The sequence below is a fragment of the Rana temporaria genome, chromosome 3 (genome assembly GCF_905171775.1).
Source record: "Rana temporaria chromosome 3, aRanTem1.1, whole genome shotgun sequence".
NCBI classification, from domain to species: Eukaryota; Metazoa; Chordata; class Amphibia; order Anura; family Ranidae; genus Rana; species Rana temporaria.
Window position 1 is genome coordinate 190,651,559 of NC_053491.1, and position 13,936 is coordinate 190,665,494.

General features: G+C 42.8%; 1 protein-coding gene across 5 annotated transcripts in view; it reads right to left on the bottom strand.

The window, feature by feature from the left end:
• The window catches only part of TMEM19 (transmembrane protein 19), a 39,124-nt gene that overhangs the window by 3,444 nt on the left and 21,744 nt on the right, over nucleotides 1–13,936 (bottom strand). For all 5 annotated transcript variants that reach the window (XM_040343994.1, XM_040343995.1, XM_040343992.1 and 2 more), the window contains 3 exons: nucleotides 9,619–9,732; nucleotides 1,748–1,885; nucleotides 272–526 (listed from right to left, as the gene is read on the bottom strand). In XM_040343994.1, the coding sequence (XP_040199928.1) occupies nucleotides 272–526; nucleotides 1,748–1,885; nucleotides 9,619–9,732 (507 nt within the window). The remainder of the gene's footprint in view (nucleotides 1–271; nucleotides 527–1,747; nucleotides 1,886–9,618; nucleotides 9,733–13,936) is intronic.

The window sequence follows — 13,936 nt, forward strand, 5'->3', positions numbered from 1 at the left end:
TCCAACATAACCAGTTCTTACAGAATGTCCTCAGTCTTCTGGATTGAATGAAGCCGGTTGTCATTCCAAACAAATCGATTGAGGAACTGGTGGAAACAGTTCTGGAAATTGGATATAATAGCTAGAATTTGGTTTTAAAACTGAAACTAATCTGAATGAATAACAAACATTAGCAAACAAATAATAATTGAAATTATAACAAATATATCATATATACATATATTTTGATTCCAGACTCCAACAGTAAAATACACAAAACATTTTTCCTTACCCACTGGAACCTTTTCCCATGTTGTTATCAATCTAGGAGGACTTTTGCTAAGAACCGGAGCTATCTCGGAAGCCCATGTGTCTCCGGCTGAGCAGGCAAGAGATCCCAGAAGTGACAGACACATCCATGAAGCTGTGTACTCCTTGGAAAAGTCAATCGGAATCTCACCAGGACCATTTTCCACCATGTAAAGCAGAGCCAACTCTGCTGGGACACCACCATTACAGAATACCTGCATCCAATTTCGTTGCCCTCCTAAAAACAGAAAATTTACAAAAATAAATAAAAATGAAACAATTAACTTAAAATGGAACTAAACCCTCCTATCATTTCAGCCAAGGAAGCTGCCATCTTGGCCTCAGTTTTTTTTCTTCCACTGCCATGATGCTGCACATATGATCAGTTATGACATAAGTCATTGGATGGTTTGACAGTTTGGTTGAGAGCACATCCAATGTAAAAAGTTACAACTGTTTTTTTTTAAACACAATTAATGGGTTCACTTTTGCTTAAAAGCAGAATTCCACAAAAAAGGGGAAGCTCTGCTTATCTGCTTCCTCCTCCATCCAGTGCCACATTTAGCACCTTGTGGAGGGCCAAAAGGGTTCCTGTTTTTGACAGGTATTTGTTCCCACTTACGAGAGACCTGGCTGTAGCAGAATGCATCAAGGTCCCCCGAAAGATTGGCCACCTCCTCCTTCCCCCATCGCTGGGAATTCACAAAGCGCAGCGGGCTTCTCGCATGCGCATTGGCGAACCGGTATGAAACCGCAAGGCTTCACTGCCAGTTTCCCTTACAGGCAATGGCGGCAGCAGCACTCGAGAGCCTATGGAAACATCAGCTGGGTTGCCGACATCGCTGGGTTGCAGGACAGGCAAGAGTCCCAATATTAAAGGTCTACTATAACTATTAGTCATGCACTCATGCACAAATCTGGCCTTTATGGAAGAGTGGCAAGAAGAAAGCCATTGTTGAAAGAAAGCTATAAGAAGTCCCGTTTGCAAGAAGTCATGTAGGGGACACAGCAAACATGTGGAAGGTGCTCTGGTCAGATGAGACCAAAATTTTACTTTTTGGCCTAAAAGAAAAAAGGCTATGTGTGGGTGAAAACACATCAACCTCAACACACCATCCCCACCGTGAAACATGGTGGTTGCAGCATCATGTTGTGGGGATGCTTTCCTTCAGCAGGGACAGGGAAGAAAATATTGACACTTTTGTACCAATTTGGACAGTTTCACTTACTTTTGTTGCCAGCGGTTTAGACATTAATCGCTGTGTGTTGAGTTATTTTGGGGGGACCACAAATTTACACTGTTATACAAGCTGTACACTCACTACTTTACATTGTAGAAAAGTGTCATTTCTTCAGTGTTGTCACATGAAAGGATATAATAAAATATTTACAAAAATGAGAGGGGTGTAATCACTTTTGTGAGATACTGCATTTAGTGCAATCGGTGTTTAGCCTTTACCTTCCTTGTATTCGGGATCATATCGCTTCTTCATTTCTCCTCTCCATTTGGTAAGTTTAGAGGAAGTGAAAAAAAACATAAGAAGAGCTGAGAAAAAGCTGAAGTTGGCGATAGTGAGGAGAAACCCGACCAACAGCCCTGGAAGATAAAGAAATATTTATTTTATAAAGAAAGCTTTTTTGTAACTGGACAAGTGTCGGATTTGTAAAATTTGATATTAAAAACACAACTCAAACAAGAAATCTGCAGCAGACATACAGTAATTCTTTAATGTGGGGCAAATATGAAATCTAGCATATGTTATTTAGCTGGAGCAGTTTAGTCAGATCTTTTTTACCCTTTACTTGTAAATTGGCTCAGATTTGATTTTATATTCACAGTACACATATTAGTTCTAGTGTATGTAAAGCATACATACACTATACATTGGTTGTTTTAAATAGGAGTAGGGTTAAACCCCTATTGAGCTATTATTACTTTCTGCTTGTATCCAGCTGAATAGATTTCTTTTGATTTCCTGTTCTGGGCAAATGAAAGGAAATCTCTCCAAAGTGATGTGAATGTAATTGCTATGTTAGAGGGTTGTGACATGAACAAATGTCCCTGTTGGAGGACTTTCCCTCATCTGCCTTTAAAAGGGTTGCAAGAGCCGGTTCACACTGGGGCGACTCGTCGGCGACTCAGCCGCCTGACAAGTCGCGTCCCATTCTATTCAATAGAACCGTTCTAATAGGAGCGACGCAAGGTTCTTGTACGACCTTGGGGGCATTTTGCAAGTCGCCTCTGAAGTAGTCTTCAGGACGCCTGGCCGAGTCGCCCCCGAAGTCGTGCTGCCCCAGTGTGAACCGGCTCTAAAAGGTTTGTTTTTTTATTTCCTAAATAAGTTCCTTTACGCTAGTGCCTTGTTGGTTCACTTACCTTTTCCTTTGATTTCCCTTCTAAATTTTGTTTTTCTTTGTCTGAATTTCTTACTTCCTGTTTCTCCTCAGTAAGCTTGCCCCCATCATCCATGGGGGCTAGTCAGCCAGAACAGCTTACTGAGGAGGAACAGGAAGTGACAAAGAAAAAAAAAACAACATTTAGAAGGGAAATCGAAGGAAAAGTTAAGTGAACCAAAAATGCACTAGCTTAAAAGGAACCTATTTAGAAAATAAAAAACAAACCTTTACAACACCTTTAAATAATAAGTTCACTTTTAGAACATGTTACATGTTCCAACATCTGCTGCTTCCCCCGCCCGTGACAGTGGGCCAGCGCTCTTCTCCCCGCACCCGCTGTCACCATTTAAAAAAAGCGCAGCAATGCAGGGCTCCTCTCACACAGCCATGTCATTCATTAATTCACAGTTTTCGCCATTGCAACTGACAGCTTGTAGTTTTCAATGCGTTGCAAGGCTGTTAGTGTTTGGCCGAGGTACAGGCAGACAGCTATGCTGAGAGTTTGCAGGAGCTGGACATTGCACCTGCGATCTGCTGATCATGGGTGCAATGCTCTGCAGGCTCCTTAGCAAAAAATGATGTGCATTTATTTAAAAAAAATGAACCTATCCTTTAAAAAAGCTCTGATGTAAACACAAAATATTTGGATTTACACCTCACCAACAATGGTCACAACAAATAGGAAGGTGAATATCTCCAGCACAAACAGAAATACCACTATCCTACTCTATCCACAACTTTAAAAAAAAATTGCCTTAAAGGGGAGTTCCAGCTGTTTATTAAAAGTCAGCAGCTACAAAAAGTGTAGCTGCTGCTTTTTAACCACTTCCAGACCTTGGGTGTTTTTCAGATTTGGTGTTTGTAAGACTAAGGGCTCTTTCACACAGAGCGGACCGTTTCCGGGTCCGCTCCGTGTGTCTCCGTCGGCTCAGCGAGGATCCCCGCTCAGCTGTCGGCGGATAGGGCGGTCCCCGCACACAGTGCAGGGACCGGCTTGTCTCTGCTCCGCTGTCCCCTATGGGGAACCTGATGCAGAGAAAAATAGGGTTTCTTCCGTTCGGAAAAGCGGAACCCGACTGACGCGGATGCTCCATCCGCTAACGGACGCGTCCCCATAGGGATTCATTACAAGTCCGTTAACGGACTTGTAATGAACGGACAGACGGAGCGGACGTCTGAAAGGGGCCTAAAACATTTTTTTCCTGCTAGAAAATTACTTAAAACCCCCAAACATTATATATATATTTTTTTCTAACACCCTAGAGAATAAAATAGTGGTCATTGCAATACTTTTTGTCACACCGTATTTGCGCAGCGGTCTTACAAGCGCACTTTTTTTGGAAAAAATTCACTTTTTTAAATTAAAAAATAAAACAATAAATTTGGCCCAATTTTTTTACATATTGTGAAAGATAATGTTACGCCGAGTAAAATGATACCCAACATGTCACGCTTAAAAATTGCGCCCGCTCGTGGCATGGCGTCAAACTTTTACCCTTAAAAATCTTGATAGGCGACGTTTAAAAAATTCTATAGGTTGCATTTTTTGAGCTAAAGAGTAGCTCTAGGGCTAGAATTATTGCTCTCGCTCTAACGATCGCGGCGATACCTCACTTGTGTGATTTGAACACAGTTTTCATATGCGGGCGCTACTCATGTATGCGTTCGCTTCTGCGCGCGAGCTCGTCGGGACGGGGCGCTTTAAAAAATTTTTTTTTTTGTTTTCTTATTTATTTTTATTTATTTTATTACTTTTTACACTGAAAAAAAATAAAAAAATTGATCACTTTTATTCCTATTATAAGGAATTTAAACATCCCTTGTAATACAAAAAAGCATGACAGGTCCTCTTAAATATGAGATCTGGGGTCAAAAAGACCTCACATCTCATAATTAGACTAAAATGCAAGAAAAAAAAAAAAACATTTGAAACTGTCATTTTTTCAAATGACAAAAAAAATAAATGTTTCTTTAAGAGGCTGGGCGGGACTGACGTTTTGACGTCACTTCCGCCCAGCAGAGCTATGGGGACGGGCGAAGGAGATTTTTCCTTCAGTCTCGTCCCCAGTCACCAGCCGAACGGTCCCGATCGCCTCCGCCGCTACCGACGGCTCCGGTAACCCTGCGGAGGGTGCGGGAGAGCGGCGGGAGGCCCCTCTCCCGCCACCGATAACGGCGATCTCGCGGCGATTCGCCGCGGAGACCACCGTTATCGTGTACCGGACCGCGCACACTAAAGATCGATACCTCCGTTGTGGCAGCAGCTGCTGCCGTTACCGAGATATCAATCTTTAAAAATAGGACGTACATCGTCGTGCGCAGGTCTGGAAGTGGTTAATAAACATACTTACCTGTTCCAGGGTCCAGCGCCGCTTCGCTCCTCTCCCCCCCCCCTTTTCTCTGCCGGTGCCTCCATTGTAACTGTGGGCACCGGGCCGTGACAGCTTTCGGCTTCACGGCCAGGCACTCACTGCACATGCGCGAACGGTGCAGCACTGCCCGAGTGGACAGGCGATCGCCTGGGACCCATCATGTGTCCCAGGTGATCGCCTTCACTGAGGGGCCGCCAAAAAAGCGATATGACGTATCGTCTAAGCGGTCCCTGGGCGGAAGGTGGAAGTGGGACAGAAAGTCTCACTCCTACTGAAGCCCCCATTCCCCCGCACCTCATTACTGTGACCATAGAATTTTTAGCTCACACTGCTAAGCTTTGCTCGGAGCTGGGCAGTGCTGTCCATGCTTCCACTCTAGCCTGTTATGGCCGGAAAACACCTTAAAATTAGGACTGTGTTGTGGGTAAAGTAACCATGAAAACAACCAACATATAAGGAGCTGTAACAATTTTTTTACATTTCCTTGCAGTTGTGTGCGTTTTCATATTTATGGGAAACTTCTAATTATGAATTTCATGAGTTTGTGTCTCCGCCAAGCGTTTCCTATATATTTCACATGACAAACAACTGACTGCCTCATCAAAACAAATAAGAAAGGGCAGTTAGATAAAATCACATCAATATAATATGCAAGCAAATTAATTAGACTTGGGACAGTCATCGTTTATAGAAAAACAGGATCTTCACGGAATAACCTAATAAGACACATATTGTAAATGAGAGGGGCATGTTAGCATGCCTTCTTGAAACTAGGAGCCAATTTGAGCTTTTCTTTTTCCATTTTCAACAGGGCTATTATACACTCACTGGCCACTTTATTAGGTACACCTTGCTAGTGTCAGGTTGGACCCCCTTTTGCCTTCAGAACTGGCATAGATTCAACAAGATGTTGGAAACATTCCTCAGAGATTTGGGTCCATATTGACATGATAGCATCACGCCATTGCAGCAGATTTCTCGGCTGCACTTCCATGATGCAAATATCCCATTCCATCGCATCCCAAAGCTGCTCTATTGGACTGAGATCTGGTGACTGTGGAACAGTGCTTATTTTGGCAGAAAATTTAGTTTTAGTCCTGATTTAGTCTTCTGCAATTGTTTTAGTTTTAATCGTATTTAGTCGACTAAATCTCCAGGACATTTCAGTTGACTAAAATGAATTTTAGTCATCTAAAATTTAATTGGTGTACTTAAAAATTGTAATGCATTATTTGAAGAATTTCTCTACAATTTCTCTACAAACCCATTATATACTGCTGGAGTAAAAAATCTAAGGCCTAGTACACGTGGGAGGATTTATCCGCGGATACGGTCCACCGGACCGTATCCGCGGATAAATCTTCGAGGATTTCCACGGATTTGGATCCGATGGAGTGTACTCACCATCGGATCGAAATCCGCGCCGAAATCCCCTCGCGATAACGGCGACGTGCGCGACGCTGTCATAAAAGGAATTCCACGCATGCGTCGAATCATTACGACGCATGCGGGGGATCCCTTCGGACGGATTGATCCGGTGAGTCTGTACAGACCACCGGATCGATCCGCGGGAGCCAATTCAAGCGGATAGATTTGTAGACATGTCTACAAATTTTTATCTGCTGGAATTGGGAAATTTCCGCGGATAAATATCCGCAGGAATGTACACACCAAAGGATCTATCCGCTGAAACCGATCCGCTGAGATTTTTCAGCGGATGGATTCTATCGTGTGTACGGGGCCTGATATGTTATTAAGGTATGAACATGCACTACGGACCAGTGTTAATTTTGATGCCAAATTTCAATTTAGTTTTAGCCTTATGACTAAAATGGCATTTTAGTTTTAGTTGATGAAATTAACGCTGCTGTGGAAGCCACTGGAATACAGTGAACTTATAGTCATGTTCAAGAAACCAGTAGTGAGATGATTTGATCTTTGTGACATGGTGCATTATCCTGCTGGAAGTAGCCATCAGAAGATGGGTACACTGTAGTCATAAAGGGATGACCATGGTCAGTAACATTACTCACGTAGGCCTTGGCATTTAAACTATGATCAATTAATACTAAGGGGCCCAAAGTGTGCCAAGAAAATATCCTCCCCAACGTTTGTAAATATGTTATTATATCTTTTCATGTGACAACACTGAAGAAATGACACTTTGCTACAACGTAAAGTAGTGAGTGTACAGCTTGCATAAGTGTAAATTTGCTGTCCCTTCAAAATAACTCCACACAGCCACAGTCTAAACCACTGGCAACAAAAGTAAGTACACTCCTAAGTTAAAATTTCCAAATTGGGCCCAATTAGCCATTTTCTCTCCCCAGTGTCATGCAACTTGTTAGTGTTACAAGGTCCCAGGCGTGAATAGGGAGCAGGTGTGTTAAATGTGGTGTCATTGCTCTCACTCTCGCATACTGGTCACTGGAGGAAGTTCAACATGGCTTCTCATAGGAAAGAACTCTTAGAATCCCCAAAAAAATATTGTTGCTCTACATAAACATGTCCTAGGCTATAAGAAGATGGCCAAGACCCTGAAACTGAGCTGCAGCACTGTGGCCAAGACCATACAGCGGTTAAACAGGACAGGTTCCATTTAGAATAGGCCTCACCACGGTCACTTAAAGAAGTTGAGTGCACGTGGTCAGTCTCATATCCAGAGGTTGGCGTTGGGAAATAGACAGGTGAGTGCTGCCAGCATTGCTGCAGAGGTTGAAGGGGTGGGGGTCAGCCTCTTAGTGCTCAGACCATACGCTGCACACTGCATCAAATTGGTCTGCATTACTTTTGTCCCAGAAGGAAGCCTCTTCTAAAGATGTTGCACAAAAAAAGCCCGCAAACAGTTTTGTGAAGACAAGCAGACTAAGGACATGTATTACTGGAACCATGTCCTGCGGTCAGACCAAGATAAACTTATTTGGTTCAGATGTTCTCAAGGCGGCAACCAAGTGAGCAGTACAAAGACAAGGGTGTCTTGCCTACCGTTAAACATGGTGGTGGGAGTGTCATAGTCTGGGGCTGCATGAGTGCTGCTGGCACTGGGGGAGCTACAGTTCACTGAGGGAACCATGAATGCCAACATGTACTGTGACATACTGAAGCAGAGCATGATCCCCTCCCTTTGGAGACTGGGCCTCAGTGCAGAACTCCTACATGATAACGAACCCAAACACACCTTCAAGACAACTATTGCTGAGGGTAAAGGTGATGGACTGGCCAAGCATGTGTCCAGACCTAAACCCTATTGAGCATCTGTGGGACATCTTCAAACAGAAGGTGGAGGAGTGCAAGGTCTAACATCCACCAGCTCCGTGATTATCTTCATGGACATGGAGTGGAAGAGAACTCCAGTGGCAACCTATGAAGCTCTTGTAAACTCCATGCCCAATTAAGACAGTGCTGGAAAATTATGGTGGCCACACAAAATATTGACACCTTGGGCCCAATTTGGACATTTTCACTTTTGTTGCCAGTGGTTTAGTCATTAATGGCTGTGTTGGATTATTGAGGGGACAGCAAATTTACACTGTTATACAAGCTGCACACTCACTACTTTACATTGTAGTAAAGTGTAATTTCTTCAGTGTTGTCACATGAAAAGAGATTATATATATATATATATATATATATATATATATATATACATACACACACACACACACAAAAATGTGAGGGTGTACTCACTTTTTTGAGATACTGTATTGTATGCATGTACAGGCATACCCCACTTTTAAGTACACAAAGCGCAAAATCAGGATCACTTCTGCATAAAAACCAATGCACTTTCAGGTTTTATTACCAAAGCCTAATTAACCAAGCTGGGGTTAGAAGCTCATTGGTTTCTATGCAGAAGTGAGCCCGATTTTGTGCTTTCCAGCCTTAGTAAATAAACCCCATTGTATACTTAAAAGTGGGGTGTGGGTGTGTATATACACACCCACACACATATATATTTTAAAGTGACACTTAATGTTCTCTTTTTTTTTTTTTTTTTTTTAATAACAAACATGTCATACATACCTCTACTGTGCAGTTCGTTTTGCACAGAGTGGCCCCGATCCACCGGTTCTGGGTGCCCATGGCGGCTCTCAAGGCTCCTCCCCGCACTATATAACCCCCTCTGGGAAGCTCTCTCCCGAGGGGGTTACCTCATGCGCATGCTCCTGTGTCATATACTTGGCGTCCATAGATGCCCTCGCCATTGGATTTGATTGACAGCAGCGGGAGCCAATGGCTGGGCTGCTATCAATCTATCCAATCAAAGCCGGGACTCCAAAGAGAGAAAGATGGTGGGGACGCGCCCACAGAAATTCGGGGCTCAGGTAAGTAAGACGGGGGGCTGGACACTGCAAGAGTTTACAACCTCTTTAAACGGTTACATTTACAGCTTTGCAATAGTACTTTTTAGGATTGTATTCTTTGCTTAGGTAAAACAAAATTATACCAGACTTCACATATAGCTTTTTATAATTACTTGTCTCGACTGTCTTCTGGTACAAGAACTGAAAACAAAATTATTGCAAAATCCAGAGACAGTGAATTAAGGACCATAACATACCTCCAAGAGCTCCACTATTATCCAAGCTCTTCTTTTTTAAGCCACGTGACACAATAATAATCGGAGCAATCACAGAAAACAACCAACGCCATGGCGAAATTGGACGCAGTGTACCTGGTAAAACAAAAGAACAGAAATAAAAAAAATTGGAACTACCTGGTGACCTTTATACTTCCACTAGGAAAGAAGTATGGGATCATTTTAATAACTCAACTTATATATTCTACTAGCTGAATACCCGGCGTTGCCCGGTCTTCCTATCTTAACCTTTTGGGGAGGAAAATCATAGTAATATAAATATACCCATCTTTTATATAAGGGTGTAGGTAAGGGTTAATTTAACTGTCATATATTTTACTTTGGCATATAAGTAATATGTGTACCAGGTATTATTGAAATATCTCCAGGCGTACAGAAGTTATGTGGGAACATACATTTCCCATTGATTTGCATGGGACTTTAAACAAAAACCCCGACCCTCACAAATGGGGGTAGTTAAGGGATAAATTAACTATCCTATAGTTTAAGTGGACATATAAGTAACATGTGACCAAGTGTTATCGAAATATGTACAGCCGTTTGGAAGTTATGAAGTAACATGTATTTCCCATAGAGTTGAATGGGACTTTAAAGGAAAACCCCGACCATGGCAAATGGGGGTGGGTAAGGGTTAAACCACCTATCCTATGTTTGTTGCTGACATATAAGTAACATGAGTGCCAAGTATCATATTAATATCTTTAGCCGTTTGGACGTGATGCTGGAACATACATACACACACGTTGAGTTATATATATATGATTAAACTATGTATTCCTAACTCAAAAGTACCTTGTATTGTTCTCAGCTCCAAATCTCTACACTTTTGTCTTGCTGCTCTGATATGACTTCCCGTTAGAGGGTGGCTACATTTCTTCTCCATGGTCCTGCTGTAAGTAAAAGCATAGCCACCCTCTATTTATCACTCTTGCAAAGGACTAGACTAGGAATTACTGAATTTATAGTGTGCATAGGGCAGTGCACATGACCACAACTAACCTGCACTACTTGTTTCAAACAAATGGAAATGAGTGAGAAAATTTGAGGTTTAAGAGCTCAAGGAGGACGTTGCATCAACGCAGAAAAAAGAAAAAAGAAAAAGTAAGAAACAATTTAAAGCGGTGTTCCACCAAAAAATTGAACTTCCACTTTTTGGAATCCCCCCCTCCGGTGTCACATTTGGCACCTTTCAGGGGGGAGGAGGGAGCAGATACCTGTCTAATATAGGTATTTGCTCCCACTTCCTGGCATAGATCACTGCGGTGACCTACGCCACTTCCTGCGCCTACACTGTCCTCCCCCGCTGTCTTCTGGGAAACACACAGTTCCCAGAAGACAACAAGGAACGCGCAGGCGCAGTAGGGAACCAGGATTCCCTCACCGAGGATGGCGGCGAGGGCTGCCAAGAGCCAAGCGGCTGTCGACATCGAGGGCGCCCTGGACAGGTAAGTGTCAATATATTAAAAGCTGCAGTATTTGTAGCTCAAAAATGTTTCACATCTCCACTCCAAGTTAACTGAAGCGCAAAAAAAAAAAGTTTTTAATAGCTCGAATCGGGCAGAGCATTTTTGGCGCATTTTTATTCCCATAGAAATGCGCCATTCGTGTGTTTTTGTGCGCATAATTTTCTGCTCAAACTAAGAATTCTGGAACATAAAATAGCAAAAATATATGAATAAATGTAAACTAAAAATACACAAATAACAAAAAATCCTCATAATAAAAAATAATATGTAATAATACATAAGTGATAATTAACCTCCAACCTTAAAAATAATTATTAGAAATAATAAAATACCCAAACAAAAAAAATAATAATAATAATAATAATAAATAATAGTCATTTATATATTTTTGTAAGGGTGCTTATTATAATTTTTATTTTTTTAAAAGTTAGGGGTTATTTATTATTACTTAGTATTTATTGAATTTATGATTATTTTTTATTAGCGTATTTATTTTAATTTATTCATTAACTATTATTATTATTAGTAGAATTTACATCTTAACCCTAACAAAAATAAAATAACCCTATGTCACGAAGTAAGTTCAGCCAATACAAATTCTCATACAGCTAATGCAAATTCTTCTGCACCTACTAATCAATCCCTAATGCTCATTTGCTAAAACCAATTCTCATGCAGCTAATGCAAATATTTCTGCAGTTAATGCAAATTCTTCTACAGCTACTGCTCATGAGAATTTGTTTTAGGGAATGAGAAGTAGCTGCAGAAGAATTTGCATTAGCTGAACTAGCTTCCTAACATGGGGTTATTTATTTTTTGTTACAATCTTAAAGCGGTGGTTCACCCTGAAAAACAAGTTTCTAGCATGCCATTCAGCATACTAGCGCGAGCTACAGTATGCCTTTATTTTTTATTTTGGCGCCGTACTCACAGTTTAATCGCGTAGTAAAGTTTCAGACTCCCCGCGGGGAATGGGCGTTCCTATGCAGAGGGAACGTGATTGACGGCCGGCTATGGCGCGTCACACTTCCCGAAAATAGCCGGAGTAGGACGCGGCTGTTCACGGCGCTATACGGCGCCTGCGCACAGACATCGGAGCTGACTGCGCAGGCGCCGTGAAAAGCGAAGTCCTATTTTGGCTATTTTCGGGAAGCGTGACGCGCCATAGCCGATATGTGGGCTCAAATGCTGGTAATACTGATTACATATAGAAAGGTGCAACTATCTCTTCCACCCGACAATGATGTGCCACCATCACCAATGGTTGAATTCAACACTCACCAGACCCCGGATAATAAAAAAGCCCCACAATGGCGTCTTTCTTATTCCGTCACTGGTGTTCTTACAAGATGTCCTTATTTCTTCAAAGACAAGGGGCTCATCATAGTGTAGTATGTAAAATTCATTTATTAAAATATTAAAAACAAATACACTTACAGAAAGGAGTGCCTCTAACCGGCACTGAGTATCTTTGGCAGTGTCAACCGTTTTAGCCGCTGACCAGCGTATATGTGGTGTCTCGGAAGTAGGGTTGTCCCGATACCACTTTTTTAGGACCGAGTACAAGTACCGATACTTTTTTTCAAGTAGTCACCGATACCAAATACCGATACTTTTTTTAAATGTGTCCCCAAATGCAGCCATGTCCCCCCCATATGCAGCCATGTCCCCCACATATGCAGCCATGTCCCTCTAGCCATGTCCCTCACATATGCAGCCATGTCCCTCTAGCCATGTCCCTCACATATGCAGCCATGTCCCTCTAGCCATGTCCCTCACATATGCAGCCATGTCCCTCTAGCCATGTCCCTCACATATGCAGCCATGTCCCTCTAGCCATGTCCCTCACATATGCAGCCATGTCCCTCTAGCCATGTCCCTCACATATGCAGCCATGTCCCTCTAGCCATGTCCCTCACATATGCAGCCATGTCCCTCTAGCCATGTCCCTCTAGCCATGTCCCTCACATATGCAGCAATGTCCCTCTAGCCATGTCCCTCACATATGCAGCCATGTCCCTCTATCCATGTCCCTCACATATGCAGCCATGTCCCTCACATATGCAGCAATGTCCCTCTAGCCATGTCCCTCACATATGCAGCAATGTCCCTCTAGCCATGTCCCTCACATATGCAGCAATGTCCCTCTAGCCATGTCCCTCACATATGCAGCAATGTCCCTCTAGCCATGTCCCTCACATATGCAGCAATGTCCCTCTAGCCATGTCCCTCACATATGCAGCCATGTCCCTCTAGCCATGTCCCTCACATATGCAGCAATGTCCCTCTAGCCATGTCCCTTGATGTGGCGGTGCGATGCAGCGGCGGGGGGGAAAGGGGGGGGGGGGAAGTATTCTATTTAGGTATCGGGGGTATTTGCACGAGTACGAGTACTCCCGCAAATACTTGGTATCGGTCCCGATACCGATACTGGTATCGGTATCTGGACAACCCTACTCGGAAGGTATGAAAGCCCCGCTCCTGACCTTGTGTGTTGCTACAAGTGGTCCCAGCGCGTTAGTGTGCTTCCCCCTCTTGTGTGTCCAGACAGCTTCTACGCGTTTCGCAGTTTTTGCGTCATCAGGAAGCTTTCCTGATGACGCAAAAACTGCGAAACGCGTAGAAGTTAAGCGAAACGCGTGCGAAAGATACTCAGTGCCGGTTAGAGGCACTCCTTTCTGTAAGTGTATTTGTTTTTAATATTTTAATAAATGAATTTTACATACTACACTATGATGAGCCCCTTGTCTTTGAGGAAATAAGGACATCTTGTAAGAGGGAGAAGAAGGAGGAACACCAGTGACGGAATAAGA